Here is an 18,129-nt window from a genome sequence, read left to right on the forward strand (position 1 = left end):
AACTCTAAATTTAATTTTACCATGAGGAAATTTCATACATTTATTTTAAGATTTAGCCTTAACATGTACTGTATATAGAAAAGCAAAACTCCTAAGTCATTGCCTTGCAACTTGTACTAAATGTGGAACGGGGCATAAAGCAGCACAGGTTGTCATAATTATGCCAACTAATTTACACTTAGATGCACCATTTGAAATGATGTGGTTCTCATGTTGCTTTCAAATGGCAGAAACCAACTTTAAAAAACAACTAATTGGCAATACAAGAGCTAATGTAGCAATGACATCTCCAAAACAGAAAACAGGGAATCAGCTCATAATGATGAGAAATATTTCTTATTCAGGCGGGCAGCCATTTACAAATAATGGGATACACTTCTTACAACAGGTGCAGTCAACCAAAAGTCACAATGGCAGTTTTCGCTCAGCTTTTAACATTATGTGGAGGAAGGTAAATAAAACCCGCAAAGCTGTTACATGGTGTGTACGGCCTCTTAAAAATACTAGCAAGACACTATTTCTTTCTTTGATTATGTGCAAGTTCATGACAGAATTACAATATAAACACCAAATGTGTGCTCATGGTTGCCAAGATAGGGGTTGGAGAATGGGGGCATTTGCACATCCAGAATCAGGTTGTTCATCTTGGAGGTCGCACGTCTGCTCACAGCATCTTCCTCTTCTCAAACTCCTAAAGACAAAAGAGAAAAGCAACAGGGAATCAAATGACACAGACAGAAGGGAATTATTTATTCGTGTTGATATCTCACAGCTCTTTTGAGAGGAGGAAATAGGCTGCGAGAGCAGAAGAGAGCCTGTTTAGAGTTTTCCCTAGAGTGGCCCTCGCATGCCTGCAGGTTCACGACCAAGTTGCTGTTGTGAAAACTACTCGCGTTCTGTGATTGATTAGGACAGCTCGGCAATAATCTGATACAGTTGCTTTATTTACTAAATCGGACCGCGTGACTATAAATGAGAAGCGTTATGTTTAGCAGGTGTTTATTTAAATGTAGTATTCAATTTCAGACCAGTCACACAAAAGGTAGGATGGCAAAATGTGTCCTTCCCTTGGAAACTTCTCTTCCGTGGGGTGTGGGGGCGGTAACTTAATGCCAATGCCATTTATCAGGTCCGCAGAACACACAAGGACTCACTGCGTGGCCCATTCCAATGAGGCTTGGAGATATCTAAAGGTATACTGCCACCCTGAGGAGGCACTAGGCCAATGATTTAACCCCCTTCAAAGCCTTTAAAGCCTCTTGTTATTCTGGGAATAGGCAAATGAATTAAGAAACATTTTGGTGGGTCAACATGGGAGTTGTGCTTGATTGCAAACAGCTGCTTTAACAAGAAGTCAGCGGGGCTCAGTCATTTGGGACGAAGCTGTTAAAGAAATAACAGTGTAAAGACATGGAAAAAGGCAAACGAGAAAAGGGAGAGATGGTTGTGTTGCACACAGAAGCTTTGGTGTGGTACAAGGAAGAAAACCAGTGTTTGTGAAAAGGGGTGGCGGGGGGGCTTTGACAGGAGATCGACGCCTGACATGGAGTCAAAATGAAGGAATGGAGGATGCCACTCAAAAAGTAACGCCAGACAACGGCTTTTATTGAAACAGCAGCGAGAGCAAGAAAACATGTCAGGAAAGAAGTGCAACACATTTAAAAGGAGAGCAGCGGCAAGCGCTCGGCCCACCTGTGCCACAAAGTGTGACGGCAGACGCAGAGTGCACCAGAATACATTTCATGACGCAAAATTGACTCACGCAAGAGTGCGTGTACGAGTTTATTTCGTAAACAAAAGTTAAGAAGGTTGTAATTATTCTTGCATATTAACGAAGTCGTCAGATGAACAAGTTTTTCTGATAACGCCTTCCTGCACCACAGGCACTCTCATTCCAGCGGCTATCACAGAAAATATTGCATATTTGAATTAGTTTCAAACGATGTCATCCGCAAACAGCTTGGGAAATATGAAAGTGAATTGCATAAATTTGTGAATTTTGGACAAACATCTAAATTACTGCTACAGATGCACAAATTAAAATCTCATCAGAGGCATGAAATCATTTAATTAGTTGTTGAAGTAATGTATATTTGTGTGAACAATATAAAATGATGTTACATGAATCCATAACTTGAAGCAACACTTTTCATGATTGCAAAGGTGCAGTAAGAAGAATTAATAATTATGTCTGTCTCTCTTTATAGTATACATTTCCCAATGCAGATAAATGTGGACTGAATGTGATCACTTGCCCAAGTTGAATATATATATATATATATATTTTTTTTTTTTAATCTAGTACAAACAATTTTGTCCACGCGTGTACTGTATATACACTTAGTGCTGTGTATGTTTAATATGATGATGACGTTTGGATATGGATGCCTGCAAATTAGATTTTACTAACAATCGAGCATTACACAGCACCCGTTTTTTGTTTTTTTTGTCTCCTAATGTAATACAAGTCTGCCTTAATCTACATTTGCATTGATATTATCTTGCTTCCAGGTGATGTTGTGCGACAATGGTTTCCCCACAACCTAAACAGGTTGGCAATGGTCCCACACACGAGGCATAGCGGCTCCTTGCATTTCTTAACCACTTTCATTACGGCAGTCGATGAGATTAACAGAGATGTATGAACACAGCGTGTGGTGGTGGGGGGCAGGGGGCAAAAATGTGCAACTGCACTGCACGTTTTTCACAATTACACTCAATGATTATGAATTAAACTTACAAAAAAAAAAGTGCTTGTAAATCAGTATCCACATGCGGAAGAGCCAGCAGTGGTAATGAAAGTAGAAGATGACAAATGAGTGTAATACATGCACCCCACTTTTTATACATCCTTTTAACAACGCTTCTCTTGAGATGTGCAGAAATAAAGACACAGCAGCCTTAACTCACCCACTGTCAAACGTGCATATATTAAACGCTAACCTTCTTTATGGTATATTAAAATTTCCCGCTCATACTTTCTACTACTACACAATATAGTCCTGGTTCAAAGAAAATGTATGAAGGAGCATTTTGTATCATTTTGCTTTCATCTCATTATGCTGAACATCCTCGGTTGAAATAAAATTGAATGCTTTTCAATTTATCTGACGAAAATTGGAGATTCATCAGTGCGTGTACATAACAGGATTTAATTGCTTATGTACGTGTAGATGATAGTTTGCAATTTTCGGAAAAGACCCACCTTGAACATCGTGCTACCCAGCTGGGCAGGAGACATGCTGACTACAACTCCAGCTGACTGCAGGGCAGCAATTTTCTCTTTGGCGCCTCCTTTTCCACCAGCGATGATAGCGCCGGCGTGACCCATCCTTCGGCCGGGAGGAGCGGTTAGCCCGGCGATGAAGGACACCACAGGCTTGGCGTTCGCACCCTGGACGCATCGGCAAAGTGAGGAATAAGGGAAATAAAAGGAGGTGAAAAGACCCACTAGAAGGATAATCATCTCATTTCCAAGTGTGAGGACTTTAGCAAAGCATCCTAATGGCATAGTCATAGGCAGGACAGAAAGAAATATAGGAGAGGTGTGCATAAATCAGGGCAATTTGTTTTCTGCACCTGCATTTTATTCATTCATTACAAATTAAACAACCCATGTCCTCCCATTACGGAGACTTTCTGATAAGAGTCTTATCTAAGCAGCCGTCTCTGTCTCAGCCCGCATTATTAAAACAAAGGGTCAATCAAGCAGTTTAATTGCATGGGTTGCTAGATGACCAGATAGGGGCCAAGGCGCCTGCCATCTCAAATCATCTCATTTCTGAGATGGTAGTTAGTCATGCCGCCACTGATTAGCTCAGCGCCTGTCTGTCTATATTGCTTGCTCCTTGATGGATGTTGCGCTCAACAGTTTAGATCATTTCCAAGGTGAGGAGCGCTGGTATTTCATTTGTCGCAATAACATCAGAACTGGAAAGAGGGACTGTGTGAGAGTACTAATATAGCGGTTCAAATCGTACTTCAAACACATGCACAGCATACAAATACAAAGATACAGTGTAATTTCTCAAATTGAACGCCATCAATGTCAAATTGTACATTTGGTTCATATTGGGAGGGTCGTGCTTCTTAAAAAGACACAATGCAATGCAATTGTTCTGACGTGATTTCATTAAATGTGCCACCCCAGACAACAATACCTTTGGTCCTAGAGTACCAACTTTACTAGGGATGGGCGAGTACCGATACCAGGTATCGGTATCAGGCCGATACCAGGACACATTTCCCGGTATCGGTACTCGCAACGAATATCGATACTGGTATTGGCCGCCGCTCTTGTGGCCATTTTTCGGTAAGGAACTTAAGTCTGAAACGGTTATGTTTTTGCATTTATTGACCGCCACAAGTGGCTCCGGTAAGAGAGCACATAAGTCTTTAGTTGTAACAATTTAATTAGCTCTGAAGTGCAGAGAGATCTTTGTATATTATATAGTATATCGTCATTGACTATGAGATGAATGACAAGCGGAGACTGTGAAACAGGAAGCGTAAATACAGAGCACCCTTTCGTATTAAAAGCATGGATTTCAAAATAAGATATAATCAAACTTCACACACTAACCAGCTTGAGGAATTCTTGACATGGTAGATATTACTAAATTACTTGATTACTTGTATTGAATTGAATTCTTTGCACTTCACTATATTCCTACAACCACATATTTTGATTGGGACTTTTTTTTTTCTGGCCACTGGATTATTTGTTAAATTTTTTTGAAATTCATTTTATTGTGTGCTTTATGCAAAATGAATTTTATGAGCAAATTGAAAAATATATAATTGCCATTAATTTGATGCAATTTTAGGGAAATTTGCTATAGTTGGGATATATATGTGATTTAAAAAAATATATGTCATTCTTTTTTTGAAAATTTGATGCATCATAAATACAGTAATTTCTGGACTATAAGGCGCACCTGACTATAAGCCACGCTAGCTACATTTGGGGAATACTTGAGTTTGTTACACATATAAGCGTCGCCCGACTGTTTTAATGTTACCACGCCGGGTTCCCGCTATTTTCCTTTCCATAATGAGGGCGCAAATTGTCTCGCTGTCGTTCTGTCTCTCCTACTGTATTTGGGTTCACTTGGTTTGTTTTGCTTTGCCTGACGCTCTTGTGCTTCCCTTATAGTGCGCCCCCTTGTGATCTAATGGATAGCCGCACCTTTGTATTAGCCGCAGGGTTGAATGCAAGTGAAAAAAATAGCGGCTTATAGTCCAGAAATTACTATACTAATGGTATCGACATTTGGTATCGATGAGTACTGAAGATTTGAATATCGGTCTAAAAAAAAAAGTGGTATCAAACATCCCTAAACATTACATTACATTTACTTTTCGGACATTTCTACTGAAGTAAGCAGCTCCGTTTAACAGGGTGATTCAGTGGGAGTGCTGCTTTATTCAATAAACAAGTTTTTAAAAAGTTAAGCTTATACCACAAATATGCCCTGATGAAATACTGAGATGGATGCATCCACATGGGAAGCCTGGCATTTATCTAGTTCAGTCCCCGCGCAGCTCACATTACTATGCAGTGTTGTTTCCCCAAAATTACAAAAGGGTTTATGTAAGCTTGCGGGAGACAAGCTGGGCTAAAAGTCATGAGGCTGAAATGGGATGAAAGAAATATCACTAAACCTTCATGGAAGCTTGGACGAAAGATACTCAAGCAAATTATCATACGCTTATCCTGTGTAAGACCTTATTTCTGAATTCAGGAATCCAGCAAAACCCCAGTAAGGCTTGGCAGACCTTTGATACAAGTGACTTTTAATACCATATTATGTTGGCAAGCACGGCAGAAATTGATACTCAGTGAATCTTCAAATGTGCCCTGCATTATAAAATTTGACAACAGAACCAAGAAGGAGGTGCAAGGTTGTTTTCTTGGATTTTACACAATTATGGGTATTGACAAACTAACTCTGTCTCCAGGCATTAAAATCAATGAATAATGAAGCTTTGTTCCGCCCAACGTGACACAAAACTATAAGCCATTAAAACTGATAATTTGCCAGGTAATGTAATCTGCATTCTGTGGCGCCCAGTGTAGAATGCAGAAATATAAATGCTCTAAAATACAGTGCATTTTTAATTCATCCTCAGAACATGAAAAATGTGGTCTTGTTAAAAAATGAGTTGTAACAAGTTCTAATTAAGGCATTGTTTTTAAAGAGTTTTAGCCTCTTAATTGGTCATACAACATTGCATAATTTATTTACAGTATTACAAATAATATTCCTCTATCTGGGTCAACAGTTAAACAACAATTAAATGCTCTACCCCTTGATGTCAGACGTGCAATCATACAATCAGCGTAATAGCTTTATGTTTAACTAAATTTCACACATGCAACGTAAACGTGTGAGTAAACTGCGACATGACCATCATTATAAATACTTTTTGTGACAGTTGTTTGGTGGTGTGCCATTTTAAATGTTAAAATGTGCAAATATCATGAAGTTAAACCTACTTGAACTGTGAAAGTGAACCTTGATTAAAATTTACATTTGAAAATACAACTAAAAATCTGCAACTAGTAACTGATCAATATATGGCCATATATTTGAAAAGACACAGGCCTCTCATTACATTAAGCTTAGTGGGCATGATATAACCTCTAAATAAATGAAAGCGTTTAATGGTGAATGTTGAAAACTGAAAAACTAAAATGCTGGAATTAATCCATGTTATTAATTACTCATTTTCAGTAAAATTACTGACTGGTGTTTGCACTTTTTATTATATTCCCTTGAGTAATTTCCATTTGCTACTAAAATCCTGTTGCAAAATACCAAACATCAAAGTTTTAAATTGGAGCTTTGTGCTGTTCCTAATTGTTAAGTACAACACTTTTTGTGTGATGTTTTCAACACATTCTGATTTCAGTGTTTCCTACTCTTGCTTGCTTTATTTGAACTGTGCCTCACTGTCAACACTTTGGGTGACGGGTTGTGTTGCTTGCAGTTTGTACTTATTTGTGGAAAGAGAGTGAGGGAGCGAGAAAGAGAAAGACAGAGAGAGGTTATTCTCCTGAGACGCTCGCAGGAGATTTGCATGCATTAGAGTTACTGAGGGTAAATCAAATCAATTTCTCAGCTTCAGTGCACCATAAACACACAAAGAAATACAGAAACAAAACACACACATCCCGCATACAATAAGTAGCAAAAGTGCGGGTCTTGCCTGGATTTAAAAATGTCAATTGCATTTTCTTGCTGCACAAGCGTATTGTCTCGCTGCTCTATATCGTCACAAAAGACGTGTTGCTCACCAACACGGTACATTTGAAAAACATGCCTCATGAGTAGAACACTCAAACACCCATCTGCCTTTCGTCTTCATCTTGACCATGTTAATCACACGGACTTTGCACACAAAACGGGGCAGGACTTTAGCTGTAGGCTGGGAATTAGTCGACTCATCAAAGCTATTTGTTTGCGGCACCTGGAAGTTGTCGGAACCAATATTTTGTGTTTCCGCACATACTCTTATTGGTGATGTACTCCGACCGGCATTCACTACTACTAACTAAGATGCTTTTTAGGGTTTGTTTGTGGTCTCAGACTGTATAGGGAGAAAAATATCATCGCTACATGTCTTATGTTTGTAACAAAACATTCTTTATCAAAATCGCTAAATAAATAAAAGAGTTCTAATGAATTTATTGGAGCCAACACACATAAAATGGCGGCCCTACGTGCGTCAGCAATAGGAAGGCGGTATCTACTGTTAGCAGGGTTCGCCATTTCCGGTCCTCGAGATCCGGAGCCCTGCATGTTGTAGATGTTTCCACCCGCAAGCCGCTAGCACGCCTGATTCATATGATCAGCTTTAGTATCTTTACTATCAGCAGGGATGTGATTTGACCAAAGTGAAATTATCTGAAAATTTAGCCAGGGGTCTGGGGGCCGCTGGCACCCAGCTAGGTCCAGGGCAGCGCCCTGGAGGGGGGACAAGGGGGGCGAAGCCCCCCGGAGCTCATGGGTTTTCCGTGTTTTTAAGTACTTTCAATTCACTCACATGACAAAGAAATAGACAAAACAACAGCATAAATTTTCAATGTATATTGAACTATCCCATATAAAATGGCAGTTTTAGTCAACTCAAAATCAGTCACATTCAAAAACATTGGACTGCCTTTGCTTTTAAAAACTATCACTGAGAATATCATCATATCTAACTAATGTGATTACTAAGTTAACACATAAATAATGTTGAAGAGTTCAAATTTCATGAACAAATAATTGTATCATGACCAAATGAAAAGTAACTCATATTAGAGCATACCACAAATGTCTTTGTTATAGCAGAAGATGTTATCTGTCGGAGTCATGTGCATACACAATGAACTACTAAAAAAAAAAAAAAAGGAAAAAAAAAATCAGATTTTTTTTTTTGGGGGGGGAGATAAAAAAAAGCGGAATTCCGCGAATTAGCGGAAAAATCACATCCCTGTATCAGGTGTGTTGGTAGGCGGAAGCATCTAAAACCTGCAGGACTCCAGACCTCAAGGACTGAAATTTGTGAACCCTGTACTATAGCATAGAGCAAGAGTCACTCCTCCCGACATGACGACGACTCCAAGTTTTTTTCCTTTCACTCCTCTAAGTAGCGTGCAGGCTATCCAGCATTTACCATAAAGACTAATACTACGGTTTTATGCCACCAAATGTGCAAAAACTGAGCCAAATTGACCCAGTTGGCCAGAATGCACTGAACAACAGACGCAAGGGAGTTTGCAAACGAACAAACTCACTTCGCAATACCACTGGCTAGGTTAGCATTCTCTAGTAGCATTATCATGTACTCATGACGTTTATGGATTTAAAATGACTTGTAACCAAAGAAGAACACCAAGGTGATGGCGCGGGATCCTGGAGCATAAAGTAAGTTATTTGAAAAACCTTTCTGTGCTGTTAGTATGCTGCTTCAATGGCCATTGTAGGTTCAACAACTCAATGTTTGAACGAGACAAGCAAATACGTCAGGCTAAGTAAACATATGATGAAGATAAAGCGCTATGTGCACTCCATTTAACGTTTAATATTTTGATCAAATTAGATTTTTCATATGCTGGACTGTGAAGTGATTTTCAGGAAAAGTACAATAACTATGTGATTTGAGTTTATTCAGAGATAATGCTAATCGCGATTGTTAATCGTTTAGCACAGGCTAATTTTGTTGGTGTTTGTGTATTATGTGCATTTGAAATTAAACTTAAATTTCAAAAAAATAATAATAATTGTTAAGTGTTTAAAAAAAAAAATAATTTAAATATTTTTTTTTGGGGGGGGGGCGATAAATCGATTAATCAATGGGGGAAAAAAAGTCTATTCAGCACTATTTAGCTGTGATCAAGGAGAAACGCTAACAGAGATTACATTGTGTTCTTGACTTTACTGTGTTATGTTTGAAGAGGATACCTTATATCAAGACACTAGAAGTACTGTCACAGAAGGGTAGGAAAAAGAGTAAGTAAATAGGTTGGTGTCCCTTACGGTGTTGTGTTGTTTAAGATAGTCTGCTGCATTCTCCTCTGCATTGCCTCCAATCTCCCCAATCAGGATTATGCCCTCCGTCTTGGGATCCTGCAGGAACACCTCCAGGCAATCTATGAAGTTCGTACCATTGAACGGATCCCCGCCAATACCTTTGGAGGAGACAAGGCAAATGTGTGTTGTGTACCCATGGATCTCTCAGGATCATCGGTGTGAATATTTGAGGACCACAGGGCAGCACAGCCTTAGAACGGAATGCAAAGCAGGCGAAACGAACTTTAAGCCTGATACGGTCTGATCATCACAGCAGCAGCGGGCTCTTTTATGGCTCCTCATTGGGGATTTGTGAAAACAATTCAGCACAGTCGGAATTGCTTCTGGTGAGCAAACGAAATATTAATAGATGGATTTACTTTGAGCATGATTTTTGTGTATTCTACATCTCAAGTGTATTTCGTTATTCTGCCTCATCAGGCAGTGTGCTGACTCCTACGTTCAACGACTTCCCAAAGTATTGAGACCTCCGTACCTTTTGCACACTACAGTACTTTCCATTCACATTCAATTTGGACAGAAGATGACTAACTATCAAAGGTTCTCAATATATTTCGGATTCACTATCATTAGTGTATTGCGCGATTTAACGACTTTAGAGTCTGGTTTCTATCTATAAGATGTTTATTTTAACAATTACCATTTTACGGGTCCTTTAAAATGACGCCGAGGGCATTATCTGCCCCTTTCAGAGCAAAATGCTAAAAGTTAAAGGCTTGGACTGGGTGCTTATTAAATTAGCTTTAGCAATACAGCATTGATCTGAAATTGGGGGTAAAAAAGAAAAGTTGAACTATGATCTACAAAAGGATCAGAAAAGAGAAATTCTAAAGCTATGGGACCTGTATTCCTCACAGCAGCCAGCAGGGGACAAGTTCAATGGTTGCAAAAAAAGGCATTCAACTGTAGGATTTCAGTAGCTCAGATTTACAAGTCTATTTATGTTGCTTTTCTTTAGTGGTACAGAATATTTGTTCCACTACATTTTATCTGCAATGTTTCCTATCACATCCAAAAAGATTGCCACGCACATTAAGAGCCACTAGGCGCTTTGTAAAAGTATTTCCACTGGAAGATTACACCTCCAGAAGCCCAATCTTCACAGGCAAACATCAACAAAGTTATGTGTATCATAAAAAAAAAAAAAATACCCACCAATTTTAAGAAGACGAAAAAGTTATGAATAATAATCAAAGAGAAGCACATTAACAGCAAAACAGATGACAGTGATATTAAATATTGTACCAACGGTAATTTTGCTGCAGCCCCGCAGGTCAGTCAGACTTTAAAGACTCTGTCGCAGTACCACCAATAAACCACTTTAATAAACTGGAACGAAACGAAACTCCATTGCAGCAGCGGCCTTTATGAAGTCAGACTGGAGGACACGCTATAATTAAAATGTCAAAATCATAATGAACCCAAGTTGTTTTTGTGTTCTTTTGGGTGTCAGACTTGACCTCCGTTACTGGTTGGAAGATAAATTGGCCATAAGGTTTTGTTTGCATAAAATAACAAATTTTGGTGATAGTAAATAACTGTCTGCGCTTGCCGTCACGGGCAATTGATACTGACACACTCAATCGATCAAGATAATATTCAGAGAGCACAAACAGTATGAACTATGTCAAAAAAGTGACAATATGGAATGGTTCATGATCGACTTCATAGTTAATTTCTGTGGGGTGATTTGGCAATACACATTCGAGTGTGAACAGTGGAGCACCCAAAAAGTATTTTGTTGTACAAATGATGGCACTGTGAATATGTGTTTAATGTTAATGCAGCATGGATAACATCACTGTGATCTTACCAATGCAGAGGGACTGGCCAAGGCCAACTTGTGTAGTTTGGTGCACAGCCTCATATGTCAGAGTTCCTGATCTAGACACAATACCTAATAATAAAAGAGGAATGTTTATAGTTATTATGTTGTTTTTGGAAAATATATCAAACATAGATAGCACTTTTCAGATTCATTCACATTCACCATTTCTATTAGTTTAAAAATGTTCCCCTTTTTTGTTAAGAGTATGAAAACCTAGAAATTGTTTTATGGTACATTTAGAACAAACATAAAATTTTTGATTAATCGCAAGTTAACTAGTGAAGTCATGCAATTAATTACGATAAGAAAATGTAATCGCCTGACGCCCCTAAATTTTTATAAAAAAAAAGATTTAATCGTGTCAGGCAATTCAATGTTTTTAAGTGTAATTAATCGCATGGCTTCAATAGTTAAGTCACGATTAATTGCAAATTTTATATCTGTTCTAAATGTACAATAACAACATTTTAGGTTTTTCATACTTTTTTAACAAAAGTGGGGAAAAATGATAAATAGAAATATATCAAATGAATTGTTGACGTCTATAGCAGTCAATGGTAGTGAATGTATTAAAAAACGGTTAAATAACATTTCATTTAATTAGTGTGTGAAAACAATTATAAATAAATACTATTGTGAAAAACTTACCAATCCTTCCTTTTTTGTGAATGTGGCCAGGCATGATCCCAATCTTGCACTCCCCAGGCTAAAAATGAACAGTTCAAATCAGAACAAAAGACAACAAACAGTTCAAGTTCAACCTTTTGTAGCGTCAAAGCGTCTCCCTGATGCAGCTTAATTCATGAAACATTTGGCAAAACATCCAATTAGCTAGTCTCTGTTGAGTTTGCACTGCATAAATCCATATAAATAATCTCCAAACTATTACTTACAATCCTTTGTATGGTAAAAAAGGAATGCAATGTATTTAATTTGAAGATCTTGAGCATGTGTGCATTCAGGAACTGAACAGTAAACATATCATATTCATATATGTTCACATGCTTACATTAATGACTCCTGGGCAGTTAGGGCCAATGAGACGAGTGGCACTCTGGCGCAGGAGTCTGTGTTTCACTTTCACCATGTCCTGCTGGGGGATGCCCTCAGTGATGCACACCACCAGGGGAATCTCGGCATCAATGGCCTCAATGATGGCAGCTGCAGCAAATGGAGGGGGCACGTATATCACGGTGGCATCAGCTCCTGTGCCTTCCTTCGCCTGAGGTTAAGAAATAAAGGCGTTGGAGGTGGATTCAAAATGGCAACCGTGAAGTTGTTAAACACTGCCATCTAATGTCTATTTAGAAGAATGACTCCAAACACGCGTTCATTTTCAAAATTCATGTTTTACTTTTGAAAGTTGTGATTAGTGCTGGACAAATTCACACTGACCTCCTTGACGGAGTTGAAAACAGGCAAATCAAGATGAGTTTTGCCCCCCTTGCCAGGAGACACACCTCCGACTAACTGCGATCCATAGTCGAGAGACTGTTGACTGTGAAATGTCCCCTAGGTGGAAAGAGAAGTCAGTGTGCGAATGAGTGTGAGATGAGGATAGCTCACTGCTGCAGTGTTTCACTCAGAGGAATCATTCACAAGAGACTAAATGCGTCATCCAGCGTCATCTCGCATCTTTCACCACGGCGACGTTAAAGGATACAAAAGAGAATCAATGTGCTTCTGTGGATGAATATGCTGGTACAAATTCTCAATTAGAAGGAAATGAAATGGTCTCAGCAGAAAAATAATGACATGGGTGCGGTTTAGTCATTGCTACTGTACATTAACGCTGGGCTTTATAGCCTTAAAAATAAACCTGATTCCCCAGCCAACAAAATCAAATATTCCTATTTAAATCCATTTTCCCCTTTGATTTTAGAACAAACAATTGACAATTCAAACACAACAACAACATTGACATTCAAAACAAGTTTTGCTTTATGCTTCATCCTGGAAGGGGTATCCCTCCATATTTGTTCTCTTTTCAAGGTTTGACTTTCCGTCGAACCCCGGGTTTTGAGTTTTTTCCTTGCCCGGCAAGGCCGTTTAGATCAGGGATGTCACTAATCTTTGTGGGCTTGTGAAGAAGCCCTTTGAGACTCTTGTGATTAAGGGTTATACAAATAAACTTGACTGGTATTAGGTTTATTTCTCCTGATACTGAACTCATTCACTGTCATTGACGGCTAGAGACGTCAAAAATTTATTTGAACTATTTCTATTAGTTCAAAATTTTTCCCACCTTTGTTAACAAGAGTATTTTATTGTATTAGAACAGATATAAAATGTGTGATTAATCGTAAGTTAACTAGTTAAGTCATGCGATTAATTACGATTAAAAATGGTAATCGCCTGACTCCCCTAATTTGTAATAATATTTTCTTTAAAAAATAAATGAAAAAAAGATAATTAAAAATTGGAAAATAAATAATTACAGTTATTTCATTTATTTATTTAAAAAAAATAAAAGATGACTAAAAATTAGGGGTGTCAGGTGATTAAAAATTGTAATCATAATTAATCGCATGACTTCACAAGTTAACTCACGATTAATCACAAATTTTATATCTGTTCTAAATGTACCAAAACAAATTCTAGGTTTTCATACTCTTGTTAACAAAAGTGGAAAAAATGTTTAACTAATACAAATAGTTCAAATAATTTATGATGTCTATAGCTGTCAATGGCAGTGAATGAGTTAGTATTGAATTTTTGGGGGTATTTACTTTATTTCTCTTGATACTCAAGTATTGAAACTGATAAACAAGTATTGATTTTTTTTCCTCTAAAGCCAGATTTGTTTGTTTTGTTTTAGTAACTTGCATTAACTTCCACAAAAATAACATAACCTTTTTTTTTCTCCTATTGGATTTTTTTTTTTTCTTTTACCTTTTTCAACATGTTGATAACATTAAATATTAAATAATTGGCATCATGTCTTTGGCAACGGAAAATATTTTGAACATGATTACGCTCATGTTGTCTGTTTCTTCTCTTTCTGCTAGTGTTCGAACTGTCTCATATTTTTAGGGGCAAAATGCAACATTTAAGGGGAGTCTATAGGTCTGAGTAATGCTGATTTTTTTATTTTATTTTTTTATGTGCCCCCCTCCATAATTTAAGATGGCCATCGCTGTTGCAGACCATCTCTATGGTCTGATGTAAACAGCTTTAATAATCCTATAATTAAAGAAATTACATGATATAGGAAAGCTGCATAATTTTGCCAATTTGGCTTAGTGATAAGGCCGTTATCTTGATTGAAAAGTACTTAAAATTAGGTGTTAATGCAAAAAGTCAAGCATGGTATTAACATTGTTACTTAGATGCCGTTAATTAGCGAACATACGTTTACGACTGTTTATTTGAACACAAACTATAGACTAATAACTATATGAGGAGCACTCTTTTTTTCTTGGTGAATTGTGATAGCATGTCTAATCTTGCTAATCTGAATATTTGGTATAAATGTTACCCAGCGGCTTTTATTGTGGAAAGTCATTTTCAGCTCAACAAATCCCATCAGTTATTCGTCTGTTAATTATCACTGAGGATGCTGAGACAATGTAATGTGGCAAAGGGTCATACTGCAGAAAAGGATCAATTAATGAAGAGGAATTACAAACTATGAATCAGCACTACCATTCAAATGTAATATATCCCTCCTCTCTGTTAGCTATGCTGCCCCCCTTCCCCCACCACTATCACCATTATTATTGCAAATGGGACTATAAATTTGAAGAATGGCTTGCTTATCAAGCTAGAACACAAAATGTATTCTCAATACCCCTAGCTTCATTTCTCATCGTTTTCTAATTACCTGAAGTGTTCACTGGAACCATTTTATTATGTTGAGGGCAAAATGGTGGATGAAAAATGGCATGTGGCCAAGCACAAAGGGGGATATAAATCAGCAAAGATTCATGTTTGTGGACTGTCAAACACATTTGTCAAGTTTTGTTATTCTCCTTGAGCACACGTGTTCAGATTGTATCAACTGTGTTTTGTCCAAGTGCTTCTTACTGATTGAAACAAGGACTTGCACTCAAATGCGGCCTTCAGCTTTCTAGTTAACGCGTGTTGGTGGGTGGAAAATAACAAATAATAAAATGAAATAATGAAGTTATCACATTAATCATAAACAAAATATCTTCTTACTGTTGAAAATGGCTCAATGAGTCAAGCAAAAAAGTGTAACTGGTTGAATGCTAGTTGGCGTGAAACTGTTTTAATTCCCATCCATCCATCATCTGAACCACTTATCCTGATGAGGGTCGCGTGTGTGCTGGAGCCTATCCCAGCTATCTTCGGGCAATGGGCAGGGTACACTTTGAACTGGCTGCCAGCCAATCACAGGGCACACACAGGGAATTATACTGACATGTAATTTGAGAGGGAAATGAATTTCGTATGTATTTCTGGAAGTGTGTATATATGAGCAGGTAGTAGGAGGTAAGCAATGGGCTCTTTGTACATCATCTCCCGCATAGCTGAAATATGGGTCTTATTTTCCAATTTTGAACATTTGCATTATTCTGCATTTCATTTCTTTTTTTTTTTTACTGAGCAGTTTGTATTACACACACAGGTTTGGGGAATCCAGGGTCAAAAAGTAAAAAAGCCTATTACAGATGCTTCTACTTAACTGGCAGGTAAACAAGCTCATCTCCACCTGTTGACATGTGTGGCTAAAGTCAAACTGTTACAGGGTTTGTTCTTTTTGGACCTGCATTCCACAGTCACAGTAAGTTCCATTTCTACTTCTATGGTTATCAATAAACTTTTGCTCTTTGCCATCACTGGTATCTTATTGTGATGAAAATAAATCAAACTCAAACAGAAAGAAAATGCAATAAACTCGGGGCTTACATCTAACTGTACATTTTTAAAATCTCTTGTTTGTGGATGATGAGTGGTACAAACTGTTTGGATGGTAAAGTTTAGGAACAAACCTGCTTTCCTGTGAAACCTTGACAGATGACCTTAGTGTTCTTGGTGATGTAGAGGTTCTGTCTTGATCCTGTGTAACAGTGCCTGACGCCACTTTGCTGCACTGAACCAAGACAAAAGAAAACCCACATTGCAACACATCGTTTGCAATTTGCAACAACTTCACACTAGGGGTGCACCGATCGATTGGCCTGATGATTTATCGGTCCCGATTTCCTTAATTTTGGAACATTTGTAGTCGGCCGATCCCTTAAAAATAAACTGATCTTTTCCACCAATCTAATCTCCCTCCTCAGAGGTCTGAAAAAGTCAGCCACTGTCCTGTTCTGCTGAGATGACTAATATTTTTATTTGAGAGAACTACTTCATGTGCAGTTAAAACAACCCATTTGTATTATTTCACCAATATTGTTCAATGTTTTTCAATAACGAGATTGGAAAACTGAAGGTATATGTTGCTTGTAATGGGGAGAGAAAAAAAATCGGTATCGGCAAAAATCGGGATCGGCAGGTCAGACTTTTTAAAAGATCGGTAACCAGACAGAAAATTGTGATCGGTGCACCCCTACTACACACATTATTATTATTATTATATCGGCAAACAAAGCACACTGTATTAAGAAGCCGTACCCATTCAAGTTAATTAGGAATAGCATACAATACAATTGACTGGACTGGATTGGATTAGCTGGTTTAGTAAACCAATGTCTGCATAGTGTGACAAGAATGATGTGTGTGCATGTACGTGGATATAGGGGAGATGCAAGTTAAGGAAGGCATCCTTATGTTGAAACGTGTGAAACTGTAAACATTAGAGCTTTATATGTTGTTGTTGTTGTTGTTTTTTTGTTTGTTTTACTCAATAATGAAAATAGTCCAATCTTAGGTGACATATGAAGCAGTCAGGATTGTAATCAAGCAGTCAGGATTGTAATCACACTCAAGACTGAACTTTGGTCTATTGCATCTCAGATACACAACTCGTCAGTGACTGTGCAAAGTTCAGTTGCAAACTCGAAAAGGTGACGAGAAGGCGACTGTAGCTTGTCATGAATTCTGAAAGCAGGCTGCCAATACTGACTGAATAAACAAACAATTGCATTCGTTACAAGCTCAAATGTGCTACATAAATATATAAAATAAAAGTAGTTCAATGTATGTTGCGTGCATGAAGAGCAATGCTAGGTCATTGTTGAAAAATCGCCCTGGCCTTATACTTCATAGCTGCTGTCAAGAGGTTAAAGTTCTGGTAGGGCGTTAGCATAAACAAGCTAGTTAGCATAGAGTACCTTTACACTCAATTCAAGACGCTAAGGTTGCTAACTTGTCTGCTAGCATGCTAACTGTCAAACAACTCTATGTGCCACTTATAGCAATAGCAAAATAAATGAGCAAGCTAAAAGAGCTTATGCGCAACACTCAAAAAAGAGTTGTGCAATAATGAAACAGTAATTTGATGAATGTATTAAGATTAATACTTACAAAGCAGCCTGGCAAATAACCTGCAGTGTGACATATTCGGTCATTCACCAATGACACAGGCTCGGGACCTTAAACACGAATATTAGCTGCCCATAAACATCCCTGTTTCAAAGTATAACAATTCGATTGACGTAAACAAATACTTTTATTATTGTTTGTACATAAATATTGTAAAGGCATATATATATATTTATTTAGGCTTTATGGCATTTTTTTCTGGTACTCGTCATAAACTAAGACGACATCACATATAAGGAGTAATATTTTCAGGCATAGAAGCGGCTT

General features: G+C 37.9%; 1 protein-coding gene across 1 annotated transcript; it reads right to left on the reverse strand.

Moving 5' to 3' along the window:
- Positions 1-317: 317 nt before the first annotated feature.
- suclg1 (succinate-CoA ligase GDP/ADP-forming subunit alph) lies at positions 318-17,952 on the reverse strand. Its single transcript, XM_077571676.1, has 9 exons — positions 17,845-17,952; positions 16,365-16,465; positions 12,805-12,921; positions 12,419-12,631; positions 12,058-12,115; positions 11,395-11,478; positions 9,528-9,679; positions 3,206-3,394; positions 318-691 (listed from the first exon to the last, which is right to left on the reverse strand). The coding sequence occupies exons 1-9, from the start codon at positions 17,876-17,878 to the stop codon at positions 665-667; spliced, it is 975 nt and encodes a 324-aa protein (XP_077427802.1). The 5' UTR covers positions 17,879-17,952; the 3' UTR covers positions 318-664.
- Positions 17,953-18,129: the final 177 nt, after the last annotated feature.

Source organism: Vanacampus margaritifer, chromosome 7, assembly GCF_051991255.1.
Source record: "Vanacampus margaritifer isolate UIUO_Vmar chromosome 7, RoL_Vmar_1.0, whole genome shotgun sequence".
NCBI lineage: Eukaryota > Metazoa > Chordata > Actinopteri > Syngnathiformes > Syngnathidae > Vanacampus > Vanacampus margaritifer.

Bases quoted from the DNA above. Each gene is read 5' to 3' on its own strand.
- suclg1 (XM_077571676.1), bottom strand. From the start codon at position 17,878: ATGTCACACTGCAGGTTATTTGCCAGGCTGCTTT. The intron at 12,922-16,364 runs GTTTGTTCCTAA...CTTTCCACCTAG, and splicing joins AAGGTTTCACAGGAAAGCAG to GGGACATTTCACAGTCAACA. The intron at 12,116-12,418 runs GTAAGCATGTGA...GTTCATTTTTAG, and splicing joins ACTGCCCAGGAGTCATTAAT to CCTGGGGAGTGCAAGATTGG.